This window comes from Rhea americana, unplaced genomic scaffold (genome assembly GCF_003343005.1).
Source record: "Rhea americana isolate MKP2758 unplaced genomic scaffold, rheAme1 scaffold_3, whole genome shotgun sequence".
Classification (NCBI taxonomy): Eukaryota; Metazoa; Chordata; class Aves; order Rheiformes; family Rheidae; genus Rhea; species Rhea americana.
This window is the reverse complement of record NW_028186423.1, coordinates 10,735,193-10,754,642: the sequence shown is the minus strand read 5'-3', so window position 1 is coordinate 10,754,642 and position 19,450 is coordinate 10,735,193. Positions and strand designations below refer to the sequence as shown.

Below are 19,450 nucleotides of genomic sequence, written 5' to 3'. Positions count from 1 at the left end.
ACTCAATTTCACTAAATATTTCCTGCAACGTAAACTTAGAAAAAAACTTGCGAGAGTGGGAAAAAGCTACTTGTAAATATTGTCCTTCAGGAAGGCAGTTCACTTGAGACTTACAGGGCCACTTTGAAATGTCTCTTCTGTGGTTGAGAAGGGGAGGATGTCAGCAGCAAAGGGAGAGCAGTGTAAATACAAACACGTATACACACTTTGGATTTGATCATGATACTGCATTTTGTATGTATTACTGACTCTGTAGATGATATGGCATGTTTATTAAATGTTGTTGCTGTAAGGACAGAATCATGCTGGTTCATCTGCCTTTGTTATGTGAAATCTCACCCATGTGAGATTTCCCACCACCAGTATACCACCCATTGGTTATTATATAGCTTAGATAAAACGCAGTTCTCTTGCGGTCTGTTATTGCCATAGAAAATCTGTTTTGATAGATGTGAAAATTACTCTTTTTGAAGCTTGGCAAAGATATATAGCATGTGGCTAATACGTCTAATCAAAGAAGAGAGCAAACAGTGATTTCTGCAAAAGTCAAATGAACTTCTTGAACTACTGGCAAAAAAATTTTAAAAAGCAAACTCAAAAACAAACATGAAACCCTTAATTTTATGGGCTGTAAACACGTCACATAGTTAAATTCAACAACAGTTCTACATTTTTTTGAAAATAATTTCTCTGTTTCCAAAACTCATCATGTGTTTAACATTCTTAGCTACTGATAGAGAATTCAATTGTAAAGAAAATCAACAATTCAGGACGTAATTATGACAAACCAAACCAATTCCAAATATTTCAACTGAAGTTTGTACGTGCCAAGCAAATTTAGAGTTCTGTGCTTTGGCACTCCACTTGGCAAGGTTCAGAGCTGAGCACTTCTCTTTAGGAAGTTTCCACTGTGTTCTGTGCTGCTGTGTAGCAGCTAATGTTGGAGCTTATAGTCAGCACTTTACACTTAGAATCTTATTAGCTATCTATAGTTCCAAGGCAACTTCAAATCAACTTTAATTTCAAACCATTAGCATCTGTGTGATGTTCTAATTTTTAAGATAAAATGCTCCCATTCCATCTTCCAAATGATTCCTACAGAACATTTTATTCTAGAAGTTGCAGTGTTGAAGATTAGCAAGGGCTATGAACCAAAGAAGTACACATACACTATTTACCAGAAACTAGCTATGAATATTTTTGAAAAGATGAAGGCATTCTCTCAGTTGGTGTGTTGATACTTTTATTGTTAAGTACTGAGACTGCATCTTCCGATTTTTTGAAGTTGGATTGCTTGTGGTTGAAATAAAAAGGTTATTGTCCAGATACTGATTAAATGTTTGTCAATTATTTTTATTACTTGCTTTGTGCTAGAGGTACAGTCAGTCTGTTGCCAATATGAGTATAAAAGAAGTGTAAAATCTAGAATTTAGAAATGGTAAGAAGGATGGTAACAACCCCCTAAGAATGGGAAGATACGGAACACATGTCCCATCCTGTGCAAATGTTGCCAAGATTTAGGAAAGTGATTGCTAATAACAAATGGATTTGTGAAAATCCTAACATATTGAGAGCTTGTTCATTAATGGCTGAAGACAAGATTAATTAAATTATCTGCTGCAAGTTATAATCTTGTTCTCTATTATTTTACAAAGAAATAGGGGATCTATGGAGTACTGCTATCATCATATTTTGTCTATTCATTGAGACCACTAACCTGAGAGGAGCATGATGACATAAAATTTCATCTTCTGCGAAGTATTGTTAGCAATATACATGTAATTTCTCGTTTACATGTGACATAATGAGGATTTCCTGGAGTTCTGCCAAAGCCAATCTTGGGACACCCTTGTGCCTGCAATTTTGGTGAGCTTTGAATATTTGTCCGTAATGAGGTAGACAGTGGTACCACTCAGCTCTTGGCTTCAAAGATTATGCCTTTTGGAAGCGTACATGACCAATTATGTAAATTTAAATTTACTAACGGCTGCAGTTTTTCATAATACAGACTGCAATTACATCAATATAGTAGGGACTGTAAGAAATATTGTGGAAAAGTTGCTGCATGTTTGTTACCCTATCATAAACAAATGTAATAGTTATGTATGCATTTTAAATAGCACAATTTCCCCCTGTCATTATGAAGAGTCTTCAGCTGTTGGCTTCATAAGTRTGAAGCAATCCTGAGGTACAAAACAAAAGTATTCAGAGATGGCACTCTGTGATAACCCTGCAGGCCTGAGAGAAATCCCTTGATTTGAGGGCGTATCTTGGCTACGCGCTGTCTTAGCACTRGGACAAAGACACGAGTGCATGTCACCCCACTTTTGTGCGATGGTTTCTATTGGAAAGAGCTATGGGTGCCTCCAAGTGTTAGAAGTTGTCGTCATGTGATTTATCTTGGTCTGCATGCTCCGCGCTCAGGGTGTAAAATGAAGCGTCCGCACCCCAGAGGTTAGGTGCAGCCCCGGGAACTCGGTGCTGTGTTGCACTGCGCAACAAGTAGAGCATATCGGGCAGAGAGGGCTGCCTGCAAGAATTTACTGCCTTTTAATCTCAGCGCAGGACTACAGAGTGTTCCCTGGAAGTCATTATCACAGCTACTTCATACGGTATCATAGTTCTGCATCACAGTACAATACCCTGCTATCACTGTTCTGTAATAGTACATTTAGCCCCGTGCCTTGCCTCTGGCACAGCATAATGCATAATGGATCTGACGCAACTTTTTTTTTTTCTTCCCTTAAAAAAAAAGAGCCCCAAAGCCATAGAGTGCGGCTCTTGAAGTTGCAGCACTTCAAGTGAGGGAGAAGGAGGAGACAGGGTGCTGCTGACCCTTGCAGGTGAATTCTCTGCGTTCAGGAACATGAAAATTCACTAACCCAACTTTATGTGTTAAAACAACAGCTTTGAAATAATCAGCCTTGAAAAAGCCAGTGGATTAGTGGGATTTTTTTTTTTCTTCCAGTATGAAGTTGACTTCTGTCATTATAATGCTTGGTGCATCCRGCTTTTCATACTGCAAATACAGAAATGCAAACAGTGGGCTATTGCTGAATTTGTCAGTATATACTGCAATAAATACATTTTTTATTTTCTATGAAGCAACAACCTCTTTAAGAATAAACATGACAAAACAGAATTGGAATTGTTCTTTACAGATATTTTTAATTTTTGGATATTTATTCATGTAGCATATTCTTACACTGTTACTGAGTAATCCTGTGGAATCTTTCTTTAAAATACCTTGAAATAGCAGTCTACATTTTAAATGTCTACTGAAGATACACTAATAAGTAACCATGACAGTATTTCATCTTAGTTAGGAGAGGTAATTGCAGCTGAAGTCTCCCATTTGTTTCCTTCCCTTTTCATGAAAGGAGTAACGCTGCTTTCTTTTCTTGGGGAGGGCAAGAGCCTGAAATAAATTTGCAGCTGACTATCCTTATGCACAATTTAACTACCAAATGTATGAATGTAATCTTGCTTTCTTTGGGCTAAAATGTTGCTTTAGCCTTAATCCCACCTGGAGGCAGTATTTGTGGACTGCTACTTCAGTTTAGAGCCCCGTGCAGATGACAGGTCTCTCGGCCGGTCCCACCATGAGGGCTGTAAAAGCTGTGACACTGTGGTCCACAGCTCAAATTGTCTTTGATTCCCAACTTGTTTCAATTTCACAAACAGTTATACACATGAATAACTTAGATTTCACACACATGAGGAGGCGTCTGGGCTGCAGTGGGTCTAGCTGAATGAATTTGGTAATTCTGCTTGCAAGGCTGAGCTCCTAAGTTGTAAGGAGACAAACTTCCACGGCTGCCTCGACAGTGCTTAGATAYTAGTTTAATCAAAGAACTGTGTGCCATTACCCCAGGATCTGTGTCAAGCTGTGGATTAGGTTTATAAAAAAACCTACAAAAGCGCCTGCTGGTTGAAAGATTATGAGTATTTAGCTACATTACTGCTGTTACAGGCATGAACACATCCTTTCAATATTTTTGAATCCTAGCAGTGTTACAATTAATTAATTGTGTCCATCCAGTTATAAATTGGACTAAAGTTAGGGACTAAGGTTTTATTAAGCACTACTGATATTCTTATTTCTGCTYGATTTTCTTATTCTGTATTTGAGTGAACTTAAGCTGAATTATGCTTTTTTAAAGTAGACTCAAAGAATATGTCAATAAAAGTGACTGTAGTTAGTCAAATCCGGGAATGCTTGTTAATCAAGAAAATTCATGTAACACCAAAAACTATCAGTAACTGTCATTATACCAAAGCTTTTAATTTCTTGTAACACAGGGAATAGTGTTGTGAGAACATGAGATAATACACACAAGAAGAAGAAAGGAACTTCTGTTTGCAGAAAGTGCAGGGAAGTTGTTCCCATAATAAGTCATTCTATTAAACAAGAGCCATTATTGCGCTCGAGCAATGCAAATGTAAAGCAGAAAGTCTATTAGGAACCAAGCATCATTGTTAGTGTAATATATTGTTAGTATATGTATTTTCCCTTCCCACATACTGTTTTTTTTACATTATATACTACTTAGCTAAAGAGATTGTGGAGCAAGATTTAACACTTAAGTAAAAGAATTTTTTTATATTGTTCAAAGCTGACCTCTGCTTTTACAAAAGCTTGATCTGCACTTTTTCATCTGTTTAGAAGCATACATTTTTGGTTAAGAAATTGAAGACAATCTCTTTGTCTTTCTCCTAAGCTAGGGAGGTTGAGATAAAAAAGAATGCCAGCTTTAAAAGTCACACATGGCTGTAATTTAAGATTTTTTTTTACCTCATTGTCCATAAGAGTTGAAAGAAACCTTCAATGAAAGTTTATTAACTAGGCCAATGCCTGAGGCAATAAAGGTTCATTTATTACCAGTTTCTTGGCTGTTTTTCTTCTTCTATTTTTCGGTTAAACTCATAGCGTAAGATAATACTTCACAAAATTAAACCTTTGACCTTCTGTGGAGTTAAGTCGCCTTTGATTAGATAAAGTAACAATTTATGGTCCAGCATGAGGTTGCACATGAAATGAATAATGCAAGAGGCTGAATGAGAACTGAGAATCTATTGCTTTTGAAAAGATGACTGTTGTTTAAGAAAGAGTGTTCTCTCTCTTAATGGTATTGTTGTGATGCTGTATGCATTTCAGTGGTAGTTTAAACTGTTGTTTAGAAGTACAATGTAGGGAGGCATTGATGCAATATACATTGTTTTGGGAGGCAGTTATGCAATACACATTGTTTAATTCTGTCACAGCTCCATCAAACAAATCATAAATTCACCAATTACAAAATCACGTTAAGCTATAATAGTTCGTAATTTATTGTGGTATTTGAAACACACTTCATGATTTCACTTTTTACTCTAGAGTACAAAGGAGTGAATCCACCGTATAGAACAACTTCAGGGAATATATGTCCATCAGTTCTATAAATGGCATATATTAGTGATAAAATAATTACATTTACATATTTTTTGCAGCATCATTTAACCTGCCAGAAGTTATCTCTGAACACAAGAAATCTTAATATTAAATTTTTTCTACTTTTAGCAAAATGAATCAAAAGGACACTGTCTCTTTCTAGGTCAGTGGTTTATTTCTGTAACAATCTTATGAATTGCAGAGACACATAAGTAAAAAGGTTTTTAGATTTGAAGGTATGCTGTGGAAATTTGACTCTTTTCYTTGTTTATTTTAAATGCAATACCTCTACCTCAAAATTCATATTGCAGTTTAAGAGTAGTTGCAGGAAAAAGGTCTGATTAGTTTTGATGAACAACAGATGGTTTGAGCCTCGCRTACACTGGTAACACTGGCAATTCCATTTAGTTGCACTGGTCTAAATTGATATGGCTGAATTGCTCTAAGTATTCTTTCTTTAAGAAATTTAGAGTGCAGTTGGTTATTTCACTTTATTCRTATAACTCTTCTAATAATATCACCTTGTTTAAGCTATTTAAAAATAGACTGGATGAGCAATTTGCACTGAACCAAGCCAGATGATAAGGAAAATAGATAGTCCAGGCTAGGATTTCTTGTTTATCTCAAAATTACAAGTAGTGGAATTTGGGGATATAACAATACTGTTGTGCTGGATCAATCTAGGAAGTTTAACAAAAATAACATTTTGAATAATTGTCAAATTCCTGGCAGTTGCCTACGTTATACTTAAAGGACTCTTCTAATGAAAAGTAGTATATTTTAACAGAACGTTATGGTGAAATCCAGCCTATGTAATCAGACCTATGTCCTCCTGCGAATTGCTTTCCCTTTCTTGTTTTATGTATCACACTATATAAAACACCCATTAGATCAGAGACTAAGGTTAGGATCCTATTTCATTTGAAATAACTGGGCAGCGGCATAGTAAGCTACCAAAAACTTGTGCCTGAACTGCTGAAGCTCCTGGAAGCTGTGCAGTGATCTAGAATGGCCAGGGGCAAGTCCTAAGAGGTAACCCTGCATTTCTTGCTCCAGCAAAGTTTCTCAGATTTTAGTAAGAATTTTGTCCGTGTAAGGACATCAGTATGAAATCTGGAATTAAATCAAGAAAAGATATTAATTATTTTCAAGTCAGTATCACTAAAATAAAGTATAAGAAAGGAGATTAAGCATTAATTTGAAATAATGAAAGGCATTATTTCAGAATTTAGATGAGATTTGGACTTCCTCCCATATAGTAAATAAAATGTTCCTGAAGAGTGACCTTTCCAGCAAATTAATGAAATGAAGTGTAACACACTGTTGACAATCATTTGTTTTAGTTTTCTACCTGATCTGTAATAGCAAAGATATGGTGTCTTGAAAATGTTATTGAAGTCTTAAAGAAAAAGATTGTGCAAAAAAAAAAAATATATATATATACATATATATATAAAATTGGGCTTTTTATGTTCTCATATATGTGTATATATTATATATAGGTATATAAAGGAAGGCAATAGTTGTGTTAGGGAAGTCAATAATTAGTTATTAAAAATAATATTAGGAATAATAATTAGGAATAATAAGTTATTATTAGAAATAAGCATATGATGAAGCTAATAGTGAATTAAAGTCAGCAACTTAAATAATTTTATAATTTGTCCCGGGACCATGTTTAGACATACAATGCAAAATGCTTATTTTCAGACATATTTGCTCCTGAAAAAGTTACACTGCCTTTGTTTCCCCCTCCCCCAGAACCGGATATGTTATAAGCTGATCATGCTGTCAAAACTGGATGTTTTAAGAGATGTCTCTCAAGCAGGGAGCAGTATTTGTTGGATGGCAGTAGCCCTATGTGTGACATAATCCCCACCAGTAATACATACACTTTTGGAAGAATCTGTCATTATATATGGCAGTTCTCTTGAGCGTTTTGCTCAAAAAACAGAATTGTTTTCTGAAGGTGCTATGTTTTTTGTCAGTGTTTTCTCTTTCATTCATTCATATTTCAGCACTGGAGACCACACATACTGGGCTAACTTCTGGTCTCATTCTCACCCACGAAATTCTGACTTCAGCAGAGTTATATGGGTGTAAATTAGACGAGAATTTGGCAGGAGAAAGCTTATGATTATATTTGGCAGAGGCAGCAGGCTGCAACTTTATTAACATAATTAACAGCTACAAACACACCCAACAGGCCAAAGTAATCTAGTGACAGAAGAGAGAAGGTCTTTGTAGAAGGGGACCATTCACGCCTTCTTTTGGTGTTCTGCTGCTTGTTCCTGAGTCCCTACTAAGGCTTGGAGGGCTTTCAATTGAGTTATAATTCAAATTCGTATGGCTCCTACAAGACACCTTGAACAGACTTTTGCTGATGAGTCTATAGGAACTGTCAGCAATACTGAGATTACTTCAGAGCCGTGACTGTTGAATTGAACTTTACTTTCTGATGTTTTGCTTTTTGAATTGAATTGTTGGACAAGATTAATTGCACACAGTGAGAGATTTAAATGAATAGCTTTATAAAGCATTAAAGTTCTAAGTATGTCACATGGGAGAAAAGCTGTAAGGTTTAAATGAATAAATGTATTTAATGCATAAAATGTCTAGGCTAATTTTTTAATTCCTTTACTAACATCTTTTATTGAAAAAACATACTTTATTCATCCATCTTAGTTATACTGCTGTGGTTGTGTTAATTTAATATTCCTGCTCTTGCTAATCTTCTGGTTCAACAGAAGTAAACAATAGGTTTCATAAATTAAAAATACGCTCTTCAGAACATGCTTCTAAAGATAAAAAACAAGGCTGTAAACATTTATGACTGAAACAAACTAGATTGTTCAAATACTGCCATGATGTATCATGTATATCAATATGGCACTGATATCAGTTAGAATGCAAACAAGGTTTTAAATGATGTGCCCCTTCATTTCAGCTGGAGAATCCGCTTTGCGCCATCTGCCTATCAGATGGTTAGGAACCAGGACTGCGTATTAATGCCACATGTTCGATTTTCTTTCCTCTTGTAATGGTTAGATTCATATTGCTAATAGCTGTGCATGAGCACTGTCGATGAAATTTGTGTGACGATGGAGTGATGAGATATTTATAAAGCTGCCTGTCTCACTGCATAATCAGCAGGAAGAATGCCAGACATAAACAACTTATCAATTTCAGAATATTAATGATAACTATCATTGACTTTAAGCCATAGGATATTTTGGCTTGGAAATTTTTTAACTTCTGAAATAAATATTTGTAAAGAATAAAAATGATCTTAGTGGCTCCTTAGTGTGAKTCTTATTATTCCTTCCATTTCATCTGCCTTTATAGGTGACTTTTGCTCCTCTCGTATTTCAAGGAAAAATGTCTATAGTGGAAAGTGTACAACTTGGAAGTTCTTTTGCTGCTTAGTACAAGGGTCAAGTGATATTAAGTAGTGTTTAGTTCAAAAGGCTTTTTTGAAGAGGCAGTTCAAAAAACATTCAAGTCAATTTGAACTCTAAAATTTAGAATTTAAAAATATACAGTTAATTGTTATTTAATGGTTTATTAGTCTCTTCTGTTTGTATTTGGCAATTTCTGTTGGTAAGGTCTGTAGTGAAGTATGGCCCTTTGCTAGACAGAAAGTTTTGACTTGTATCACACCACAGTGTAGCACCATACATGATCCTAATGCATGGGGTTTAGTGTTGCTCCAGCAGTACAGTCRAGCAGTAACAGAAATAACAGAAGAAACAGTGCTGGATTGGAACTGCTGTGAAGAGGTGGATTAAGCTACAGTTCTGAGGATTATTCTTTACTTAGATTTTTTTTTCCCCAAATAACCGGTGCTTCCGTGTATGAGACCTATTTTTCAGATTCATACAGTTCAAACAAATTGTTGTAAGAATTAAAAGCAATCATTTAAATCACAGAGTTTTATGAGAAAAGGAATGAAGTCAGAAGTTCAGTTTTTGATTTTTTTTGTAATTATCATTTCTGGTCACAAGCATTATTTTGATATTCAAGAGCTAAGCAGTCTGTATTTTATTTTCTTAGTCCCTATGCAAAGGTTATGGCCTCCTCTGGAGAGCAGCATTATGGCCTACATTAGAGTGAAGCACTGAAGTATATATTTTTATATATTTTGTTACAAAAGAGGGATTGTATTCTAGCAGTTCTGCAACCAGGTCATTACTCCAGTGAGACATAACATTTATGAGGGGGCTCGCAAGTCCAATAGAATATCTGTTTAACATGGTGTTTATTCGAATACTTGGAAGTGCTTAAAAATGCTGGTCTACAGGGCTGTCACAATCAAAAGTTTGAGGCCTGCTGTTGCATTTATGGGTTGTATCACATTTGAACATTGCTGTGAAGGATTGCTCTTTAAAGATAATAGTTTTAGCTTGTCAGCGATGCATATAAAAAAAAGGAAGTATAGGATATTGCATTGTTTAATGAACACAGGATGCAAACCAAAGTTCAGAGGTACACCATCCCTTTTTTCTGTGGCCTAATTTAAGAACTGTAACCAAATTTGTATAATGTATAACTTCATATCCTTCCTCTAAGACGAAAATATCACTGGAAGCTATCCATGTTATTGTCAATACCTTTTTGTGATCGGAACGTGCACATTTGGTAATAGTAGCAAAAGCTAAAATAAAATGAAACCCTCATGTTGATCCACTTTCTGATTTGACTCTTGACTTTTGGCATATCTTCTTCTACTTGAAACAGCAGTTTTGTGAGTAATATTGATCTGACAATGCAGAATGTGATTATCACTTACTTTGTAATCCCAGCGACACTTGGAGGTGTTAGAAGCCTGTTCATGAGGACGGTAGAGAGGCTGGAGCTGTTTGCTCGCCTCTATGCGGTCATGCAAAGAAATGAGAGAGGGCAAGCTTGGGTTAAGACGTAAGAAATTAAAAAACACCTCTTTTGCCACCTCCTTGCCCCTGTGGTGGCAGAGGTGCCTGATGCCCAACCATCTGTGTTCTCCCCCGTGGGCGATATTTTGCTTTGTGCGAACGAAAAACATGGCAGTATCTTCCATTTAAGGAGGCAGAAGCAACAACAAGAGGGCCTCAAAACCGGTGATACCAGCGTTATTTACCTCAGCAGCCTGGGGTTGCTTGCTTATTTGGTCTTTCTTGCTAAACCGCACTCTTGTTTGCCTACACGGGGCAGCAGCCTGGGCGCATTCAAGTAGTAAGTTACTGAGTTAATTCCTCTAGAGATGTATAAGACACTTCACACCTCTCAGAGAGCAAGTATCTGAAAATCAGACAAGCAGCCACCTTTAAACTAATTGCACTGGGTTTTTTTCAAGCCATCTCCACTGTCAGGACAAGAATCTTGATTGTAAATGATGGAGCCTGAGATTCTGCTCTCATCCTGTGGCATCCGAGGTGGAGGGGTTGGTAACGTTATTGCATATAACTTACCTGGTTTACTGCCCTCCTTTCCATCTCTGCTTACTGGGCCAACAGTGTGGGCAAGCAGAAAGTAGTGACTAGCTTTTCCTGGGCAGCTCTTGTGAAGTTTTGACCCTGACTTCTCTCTGTTAACACCGAGGTTGGTGTAAAGGTATCTGAGGGGATACCTGCACTGTCTAGGGACTGCAGTCATTGAWTAAAGACTATCAAAGTTTGGGTGTTGAAGGCATTACTGGGTGATTTCTCTARCTGCTTTGAAAAAGGAGAACCTTCCCCATTTTTGTAAAACATTCTTGTAAGTGGCTGGATGGCAGAAAAGTTGTTTGGTAGGAATAGCATTTGGACTTCCTGAAGGTGGCTTTGGCGATAAATGGGTTGCACTCTTTCTCTCAGATAAAGACTTTACTTCCTTGAAATCTTGGGAAAGCAAAATAAGTATTTTACTTATGTTCTTTTGATCAATGAACTTTTCCTCTAACAAGGCTTGTTAAAATGCCCACATCTCCTTGATGTTAAGTGTAAAATTAGAAAGAAATGGTTGAGTTCTCTCACCTGTTATTCATAAGTAGAATGGTCTTTAACACGGCAAACACATTTTACATCCAAAGGGTCTTTTTTTTTTTTTTTTTTTTTTCCCGAGTACATTTATCTACATTTTCGCCTTTTCATAGTCAGACACTTCAAGATGTGATTTACAGGCTAAGATGGATTTTTGAATACATGTATTTGTAGCTACTTAGGTGCGATTGTACTATGATTGCAGTGACCGGATATGAAGTTAAGATTTAGGTGTATGTATAGAAGTAGTTAGCTAAATAAGAGTGAAGCTTGTGAAATAAAAACTTTGAAAAAGTTGATAGTTTCCAAATCAAAGAAGAGGAATACTATAACATTTCCTTTGAATTCTGTAGTRAGGAATGAAGGAAGAGTAACAATGAAGAGTCCTAGAATAATGTGTATTAAATTTTGTTCATACTTCTTTGTAGGCCTGACAGCAGCAGCTGCTGCAGCAGCAGCTGCCACCAATGCCGCCATAGCAGAAGCAATGAAAGTGAAAAAAATTAAATTGGAAGCTATGTCCAACTATCATGCAAACAGTAACCAGCATGGAGCAGACTCTGAAAATGGAGATCTGAATTCAAGTGTTGGTAAGTCTCAGACAGTATTTTTACATGTCAGTAATGCTATGATATTTTATTAAAATAGTGGTTCTTCTGGACTTTCCTCTGAAGTCTTTGATTTGGGGTAGAATATTGCATATTTATTTTCCTTTACTTACTGTTTTTAGGTTCATTTTGTAGCTGACCTTTACAATAGCATTTGGCGCTGTTGTTACGATTACAGAAACATTCTTCCCTTTGCAGGTTACTTCTGCAGACGCCAGTTAATATTTTCCATGAAAGAAAGTGGTTTGATTGCTTAGAGTTCATTTTTCAAAGTACAGGTGGGGTGACAGATGATGGTGTCAAAGTGAAATTTAACAATGTCTCCTGCTCAGTGTGCTGGGTATCGACTTTAGGTAATTCAGAACACAAGCTTGAAAGCAAAATATTTCATACTTTCATGTGCCCTGTGACAAAAGGAAAACATACATACACAATAAATTATTGCCATGCACTGCGGTTCCTATCATATTTTATTTTAATAAACACATTCTTAAAATGTAGTTAACAGGTTTTTCCATTTCTTAAGCAGCCATCAGCAACTCATGTTCTTTCTCAAAAAGAATTGTTTTAGTATACTTTATTCATTTGTTTGGCCAATTTGTTTTGCTAAAGCATACTTCAAAGCTACAGCAACTTTTTGTTGTTGTTGATTAAATCTTTAATCATCTGTGTGTGTCTGCTGTAAAATGTTTTGTTATGCCATTTCATTGTATTGGCTCCTTTTATCATGTTGAGACAGTATTAACTCAGCAACAGAAATTCAATGACAAAGAGGTATGTTCAGAAGACTGCAGGCAAGATCGGTGTGTATAGGAATACAACAGCTTAAGATAGGATTTTTTTAAATTTTCTTGTTTTCATTTGTTTACTTGTTAAATTTTCATTTCCTAAATGCATTTGAAATTAGTCTCAATGATCAATAATTATGCAATTATGCATTATCCTTAACATAAATAGATACGAGTTTGTGAACAGTGTTTCTGTATAATTTAGTRGATATTGCTAGTTTGTTATACAGAAATAATGTGGATTGCAGTTCTAGGAATAACTTCTCCTAGGTACATACTATTTTAAACAATGACAATATTTACACATAACTGCGTAAGGTGAAGATCAGATTTTTGTTTTGCTTTTAAGAAAAAGCTGTTAAAAAGGTGCTCTGGTGGTTGTGAAGAAAAAATGTGTAGTACTCGAATACCGACACATGCAGTCCCTAAAATATTTGTGAAAAAACTGTCCTCTTGGAAAGAAGACAAGAGTAGGTAAAAAACATGTATCTTTGAAATTTGAGAGGAGGAGATGGGTACAAATGAACTGGAAGGACCAGGGAACCCCTAACATTCAGAATGAAAAGTGAAGTAATGAGAAAGAGTAAGGATATAAATGCAAACCATGAGGATAAAGAGACTTTAATAGAACTAGAAGCTAGTTTCGATTTGAATTTAAGACTTAGATGCATCCATATGTGAAATAAAATATTCAGATCTTGAATTATGGAGCTGTTATTCTGCTGGCATTTGTGAGGCACTTGTACATCTATGGCAAGGTAAGGTTATCAGATGAGCAACATGCAGACCAAATTAAGTGCTTGTAAGATGAAAGGAATATTTTAATTTGAATAAAAAACATGAATATTTGAATAAAAAAGAGAAAAAAATCCTCACTATATTTTAAAATAATTGTTTGAGATATATTTTAGATAGATAATCTACTATTAGCTAAGCTACAGCTTAATTGCTTTGTCTACTTAAAATATGTTCGAGTCATTCGAGTTACTTTTTAGTAGTGCAGAGTTGTGAAGTAAGATTATTTATTGTAATTGTCAAAATTTCCTTTCAGTCATCTAAACCTACTTGTACCTGATTTAACTGAATCAAAAATTGAGTTCATTTTATTTAAAAAAATTTTGAATTCTTCTGAATACAGTAAACAGTATTCCAATTACTTCCATCCTATCAAGAACATCTCTGGAAATACAGTATGTTTATGCATATTAAATTGAACTACACTGTTGCTGTTAAGGTTACCTTAAAAAAAAATAGGTTTGTATTTATTTGTTTCTTTTATAGTGGTCCCCACCTAGTGTCCAGTCTAGTTTATGCTTATGGAATCAGAGAAGTAATTACTACTARCATTAATGCCAGGATATTCTTAAGTTCAGTAAGAGTTTAATCTCTGCTTACTATTTGAATTTTTGAAAGTCTACATACTATATTATYGTGGCAAAACCCCTTGTTTCAAATGTGTTGCCTTGTGGTGGGTGTGTGTATGCAGTTTTAGTTGCATTTTATTCAAATGTTATTTATATTTTTTTCAAATAAATATTATCAAGTCCATATATCATTAATGATTTAAATGGTGGGTTTTCAAGCCGGAATTTGAAACGTTGCCGTATAGAGTGCTGGCAGGTGGAAGGAACAAAACAAAATAATGTGATCTTAGTTTATATATTAAATTATGTTATGTCCCTGACCAAACGGAAGAACAAAAAAATAAAATACAAGGTAAAAGCTTAATCAATACATCTCAGCCCATTTGTAGCAGGCACTGTGGCACTATACTGTACTTGGAGTGATCATACCTTGTTGTTAGCCTTTTCCTGTGCCTATGCAAAAGAGTGCGGGTTCTTGAGTTGAATCGTCAGCTTTACCTCCAAATTGTTTTGCATTTTGGTTTTAATCAGATGCTTAATGTAACTTACAGAAGTCATTTTTGAGGATGAACATTGTATAATTATACAGAGCACTACACAAATTTATTAACTTGGTCCTTTGAAGCCACGGCCAAAAGGTTAGTGAGTGAAGGGAGTTAAAGGAAGCCAATGATACTAATAAGTAATTATTTTTTATCCTCAGTTTTGCATGGTAACCTTGAGCTTGCATCCTCCCACCAGAATTATCATTTCAGAAGGGGAAAAAAAAAAGAAATTACAGAGGAATCAGAGTGAGGTATTAGCACACTGAGTAAAATATATGGCTGCAACGCCTTTCTCCCCCATCCACAATCAATTGGATTCTTTTAGTTTAATATTTACTTGCTAAGATGAGATGCTAGTCTGCATGGTGATAAACAGTCTGCTACTGGCATCTGAAGGTGACCTGTCAGTTCATATGGACAAATCTCCTGCTTACTGAAATGTACAAAATAAATCATTAAAGCAGGCAGGTGCTCATTCCCAGATTTAAATCACCATAGATTTATGATTTGAATTAATGCTTCATTTGGTCATAGAAATAGATGCTGAGACAAATGATATGCAGTGGTTGGGGCTTCCATACTGTAGCCATCCTAATATTGATTACTGAGATGTCTTTGCAATCTCTTGTTTATATCAAGTACTGTCTTGTGACAGCTTGGCTGATATGAGCTACATTGCAGATAAGAAGGAAAAATGTCCTGGGTTCTTTTCAGTGGCAACTCTACATACAACCTGAAGGATAGATAAATTACTATTTTTTTCATTTAAAAAATGGATTCCATATGGCAGCAAACAAAATACAGTCTTGTTTCTAAGATTATGCTGTTCTTTTTTTAATTGGAGAATTAAAACGAAGAAAGTGACAAGGTCAAACTTTAAGTTTCATTGAAGGGTTCTGCTCTTTTTCATATTAACATCTTATGATGATATTAGGATCAGTCATATATTTGTCATCCGATACTCCAAAGATATGGATAGGTAGAGCACCTCAATTATTTCCTTGCTGCTGAAGTACTTACTGCCCTGCTATCATACTTCATTAATTTGAGGCAGTAAAAGAAGGAAGCCTTTAAAAGTAAATATGTTTAAAATTACTTCTGTGAGCTAGGCTGTTCTATCTATAACTTGTTAAGCAGTAAAGAACAGTCTCTATACTTTGGCTTYCCTAAGATTTTATGTAATAAATACACTATGCATACAGTCTAGGGAATACTCAAAGGCTTTGTAAAGACCTTTGCCGCTTGCTAAGATCTGACTCATAGAACTTGTAAACAACTATCAACAATAGTAAATTACTWGCTTAGTAGGAAATGAGTTCATATCTATTCAAAATGTGATCTCAAAACAGATGTCCCAAGAAAATGTCATTGTTTAAACTACATTCATACAAAAAAAAAATGCTATTATTTCTTTAAGGAAGTGAAGCAATCATAAAGACTTTGGTGTTCTTGGTTTCTGAACACAGTTAGGAAATAAAAGGCAACATTTTACACTTGGCGAGCATGTTAATCTATAAACAAYCACAAAATGTGTAGAAAATTAAGAGGCTTTCTTGACGTGTTAGGTTTCCTATTCATCCACATTACCTTGCAGCACTTAAAATTATGAGACGAATGTGAGGTATCCTGTGATCTGTTGTCCAAAATTAATGATTGCTTACTTACTTTTATTGTTTTCTTTTTTTAATCCCGAATCAGAGATAAAAAAGATTTAGGTTAAATTATTTTTCTCCGGTGACCTCCCCAGTAATAGAACAGYACCAAATGCAGTCATTTCCTTTTTCTAAACACACGTGTCTATTTTAAAGGAAAGAATTACTTTTATGGTTTCAGGAAAAAGTCTTGGAGACCTTGAGAAAGCAAATAAAAGGAAACGGAGAATGCAGGCCACTGAGCACAGCTCTGCAGTTGCACATCTGATTCTCTGCCTTGGCAATGTTAATGAACCTCAAATCCTCCCTATAATTAGATGAGGGAATTGCTTATATTTTCAAACAGATGATGCTGCTATAATGAAACGATTGACAGGGAACTTAAGAGTGTCTACAGTAGTCATTTGGTTTCCGGGTTTTTCTTTTTCTTTCTTTTTTTTTTTTCTCCCCCCCCCCCCTTTTTTTTTAAGTGTAAAAGGAAGATTGGCTGTAGATACAGGTCCTGGGAGAGGTAGTAATTTACACAGAATGCTATGACAGGTGTCTTTGCATAGCAGGGAAATAGAATGGAAGAGAGAGAAATGACGGGCAGGTACAGCAGGGTTTTGGGGAGGGGGCGTCCTGTGCTTATTCTGCTTGGGTTCTTTAAAAGGGGCCGAGACTCARGAGATGGATCCGGATTGAGTGCACAGCTGTAACTGCTGATGAGCTAATTGCTCCTTATCTCTCAGCCCCATTCATCTTCATTTTTTACCAATTACTGAGAATTATCTGTGTTCTCAGTTGGATATGAGAGTTAATCCTTTTTGGTTAAGCTGGCAGTACTGTGAGCAGATTCCAAATCATAGGGTGAAAAAGCCAGAGCGAGCTTGTTCTAAAACTCTCTCCAGTTCAATGACAGTATCACTAGTTCATAAGAATTTTGCTATTGTTTAACAGATTAAACACTGAAAGATTTTTCTTTTTATTTTAGTTATTTTTATTATGTATTTTTCTGCTAATGTAAACTGTTCATGTAAATTCCTAGGCAGATGAATGTGATCCCTTTCTAAAAAAAATCTCATGCAAAGCTGAAAATAAGACAAACAATAACTTTCGACTCAAAGTATTATTCACAGTATTTCCGTGCTTATTGTGTGATACATAACAATTCTTTTAGCACTGAAACTTTTAAAGACAAGACCATACATGTAACTTCAACATTGTGGGATGTAAGGCAAATGCTTGTCAGTGATACGTATCTATTTCTGTAAATGTCTTTGAGATCTGTGGATGAAAATGTTGCGTAAGTTATAGCAAAGGCATAGTCATATAGTCTTAAGGACAAAYGTTGAGCACATCATATTTCAAGCTAAAGGAAGGCCTTCATAAAACAGTGCTTTGGGAATGCACAGAACACCAGAAACAGATAATTTGGGTATATCAGGTCGCTTAACTTTGTTTCGGAATTTTACTTGTCTTTATAGTAACACAGGGAAAACAAATCTTGAATTACGTGACTAAAATGTTACGTTAGTCTATCAACAGAATATATATGGAGTTTTGACTTGCAGAATCTGCTTCTCTAGCCTTTAACTGTGATTGATAAATTTGCTAAACAAGGCAGTGAATTGGGTGTTATGAGAACACCAGTTAGCGAATTAAGGGAATTATTAGCAAAGATTCAGCGTTTCATGTTGGACAGTCAGTTGTRTTACAGCGTGGAGTCTCTGTTCTAGATTAAATCCTCACTATGGGATTTCATTTGAAGAAATGTATACATTTGCATCCGTGTTAGTTACTTTAGACTCTCCTTAGACTCAACAGGCAGAACTGCGCAATTGTAGGGGTGATCCATCTCATCCTGAAGTAGATGGCAAAAATATGTCAGAAAAGTTGCACCTTAAAAGTCCTTATTTTTCTCCATTGACTACAACAGGAGCCTAAAGGAACGATCTTAAATGTCTAAATTGTAGATACATAAAGTTAAATAGATGAATCTCACTGTCAGTGTCAGCAATTAAGATTTTCAGGAATAAAATGTGAATGAGTGAACAGTTCTTTTCCAAGGCAGTAACTCAGTAAGGAAAAAATTRTAGTTGAGACTGAGTGAGATGAAAAAGAAGAAAAATCTACTCTTCAGAAAGAGCAGGCGAGAAGTTTAGATATTCACTCAGAAAACTATTTGTAAATAAAYACTATATTTTCAAGTTTGTTCTGATTTCTAAAAAAACTTATTTTACCCATGTGAAGCATGTTGAGAGAACAAGTGTTTAAAATTATACTCTGGGTCTAAAGCTGTATGAAGTTCATGGAAAAATCTAAATGATCAAATCTATCTTGTCACTAAGATAAAAAACAGAGTATTTGTACTGTTTGATTACATTTAAATTACTTCCTGTTCCATGCAAAATAGTCCTAATTGGATAAATAGATAGATAATTTAATTTTCATTTTGAACGTTTTCAATATACATGCTTTATTGTTATGGTCCTTTTCCTTTTTGATAGGACTTTGTATGAAAAAATTTGAATTTTTAATGCTTTTATTTGTTTATTTTGTCATTATTTATTATCAGCAGTGTCTATACTTCTGCAAAAAATAATACTGTAGAAGTGCTTTATTTAAAAATGTAAGCTGAACATACATCTTATTTTGCTGAGTAGTTATGATAGTTGATAGGATCATCTTTCCCAAATACTAATTAGAAATTACGTTTAAAAAAGAAAACACTAAACCTTGTGATTATCAGTTCAGTCTCAGAAAATAATGTTTGTATATCAAAAAACAAAATTCTCTTTAGTCATACAAATATTGAAATAATATTTTATCATTATGTCCTGTCATATATAGCACAAGGGGTCAAAAAAAAAAACTTCCTTCATTTTTTGTAACAGAATACAGGCATTTCTGAAGTGTATCCTTTCTTTTTGGGGTATGTCAGTTCCAGAATGATGTGAACTATGCAACACATCATTTTGGGCTTAAAGGTAATTTGATAATCAAGATAAATCCTGGAGGGTTTTGTTTAATCAGGATATCCTGGGGAAAAAAAAATCCTTTCTGGAGACTAAGGCTATATTAACA

The 19,450-nt window shown here is 35.2% G+C and overlaps 1 protein-coding gene across 4 annotated transcripts in view; it reads left to right on the top strand.

Moving 5' to 3' along the window:
- The window catches only part of DACH1 (dachshund family transcription factor 1), a 359,157-nt gene that overhangs the window by 176,389 nt on the left and 163,318 nt on the right, over positions 1-19,450 (top strand). For all 4 annotated transcript variants that reach the window (XM_085309491.1, XM_085309494.1, XM_085309490.1 and 1 more), the window contains exon 3: positions 11,856-12,017. In XM_085309491.1, coding sequence (XP_085165617.1) covers positions 11,856-12,017 — 162 coding nt within the window. The remainder of the gene's footprint in view (positions 1-11,855; positions 12,018-19,450) is intronic.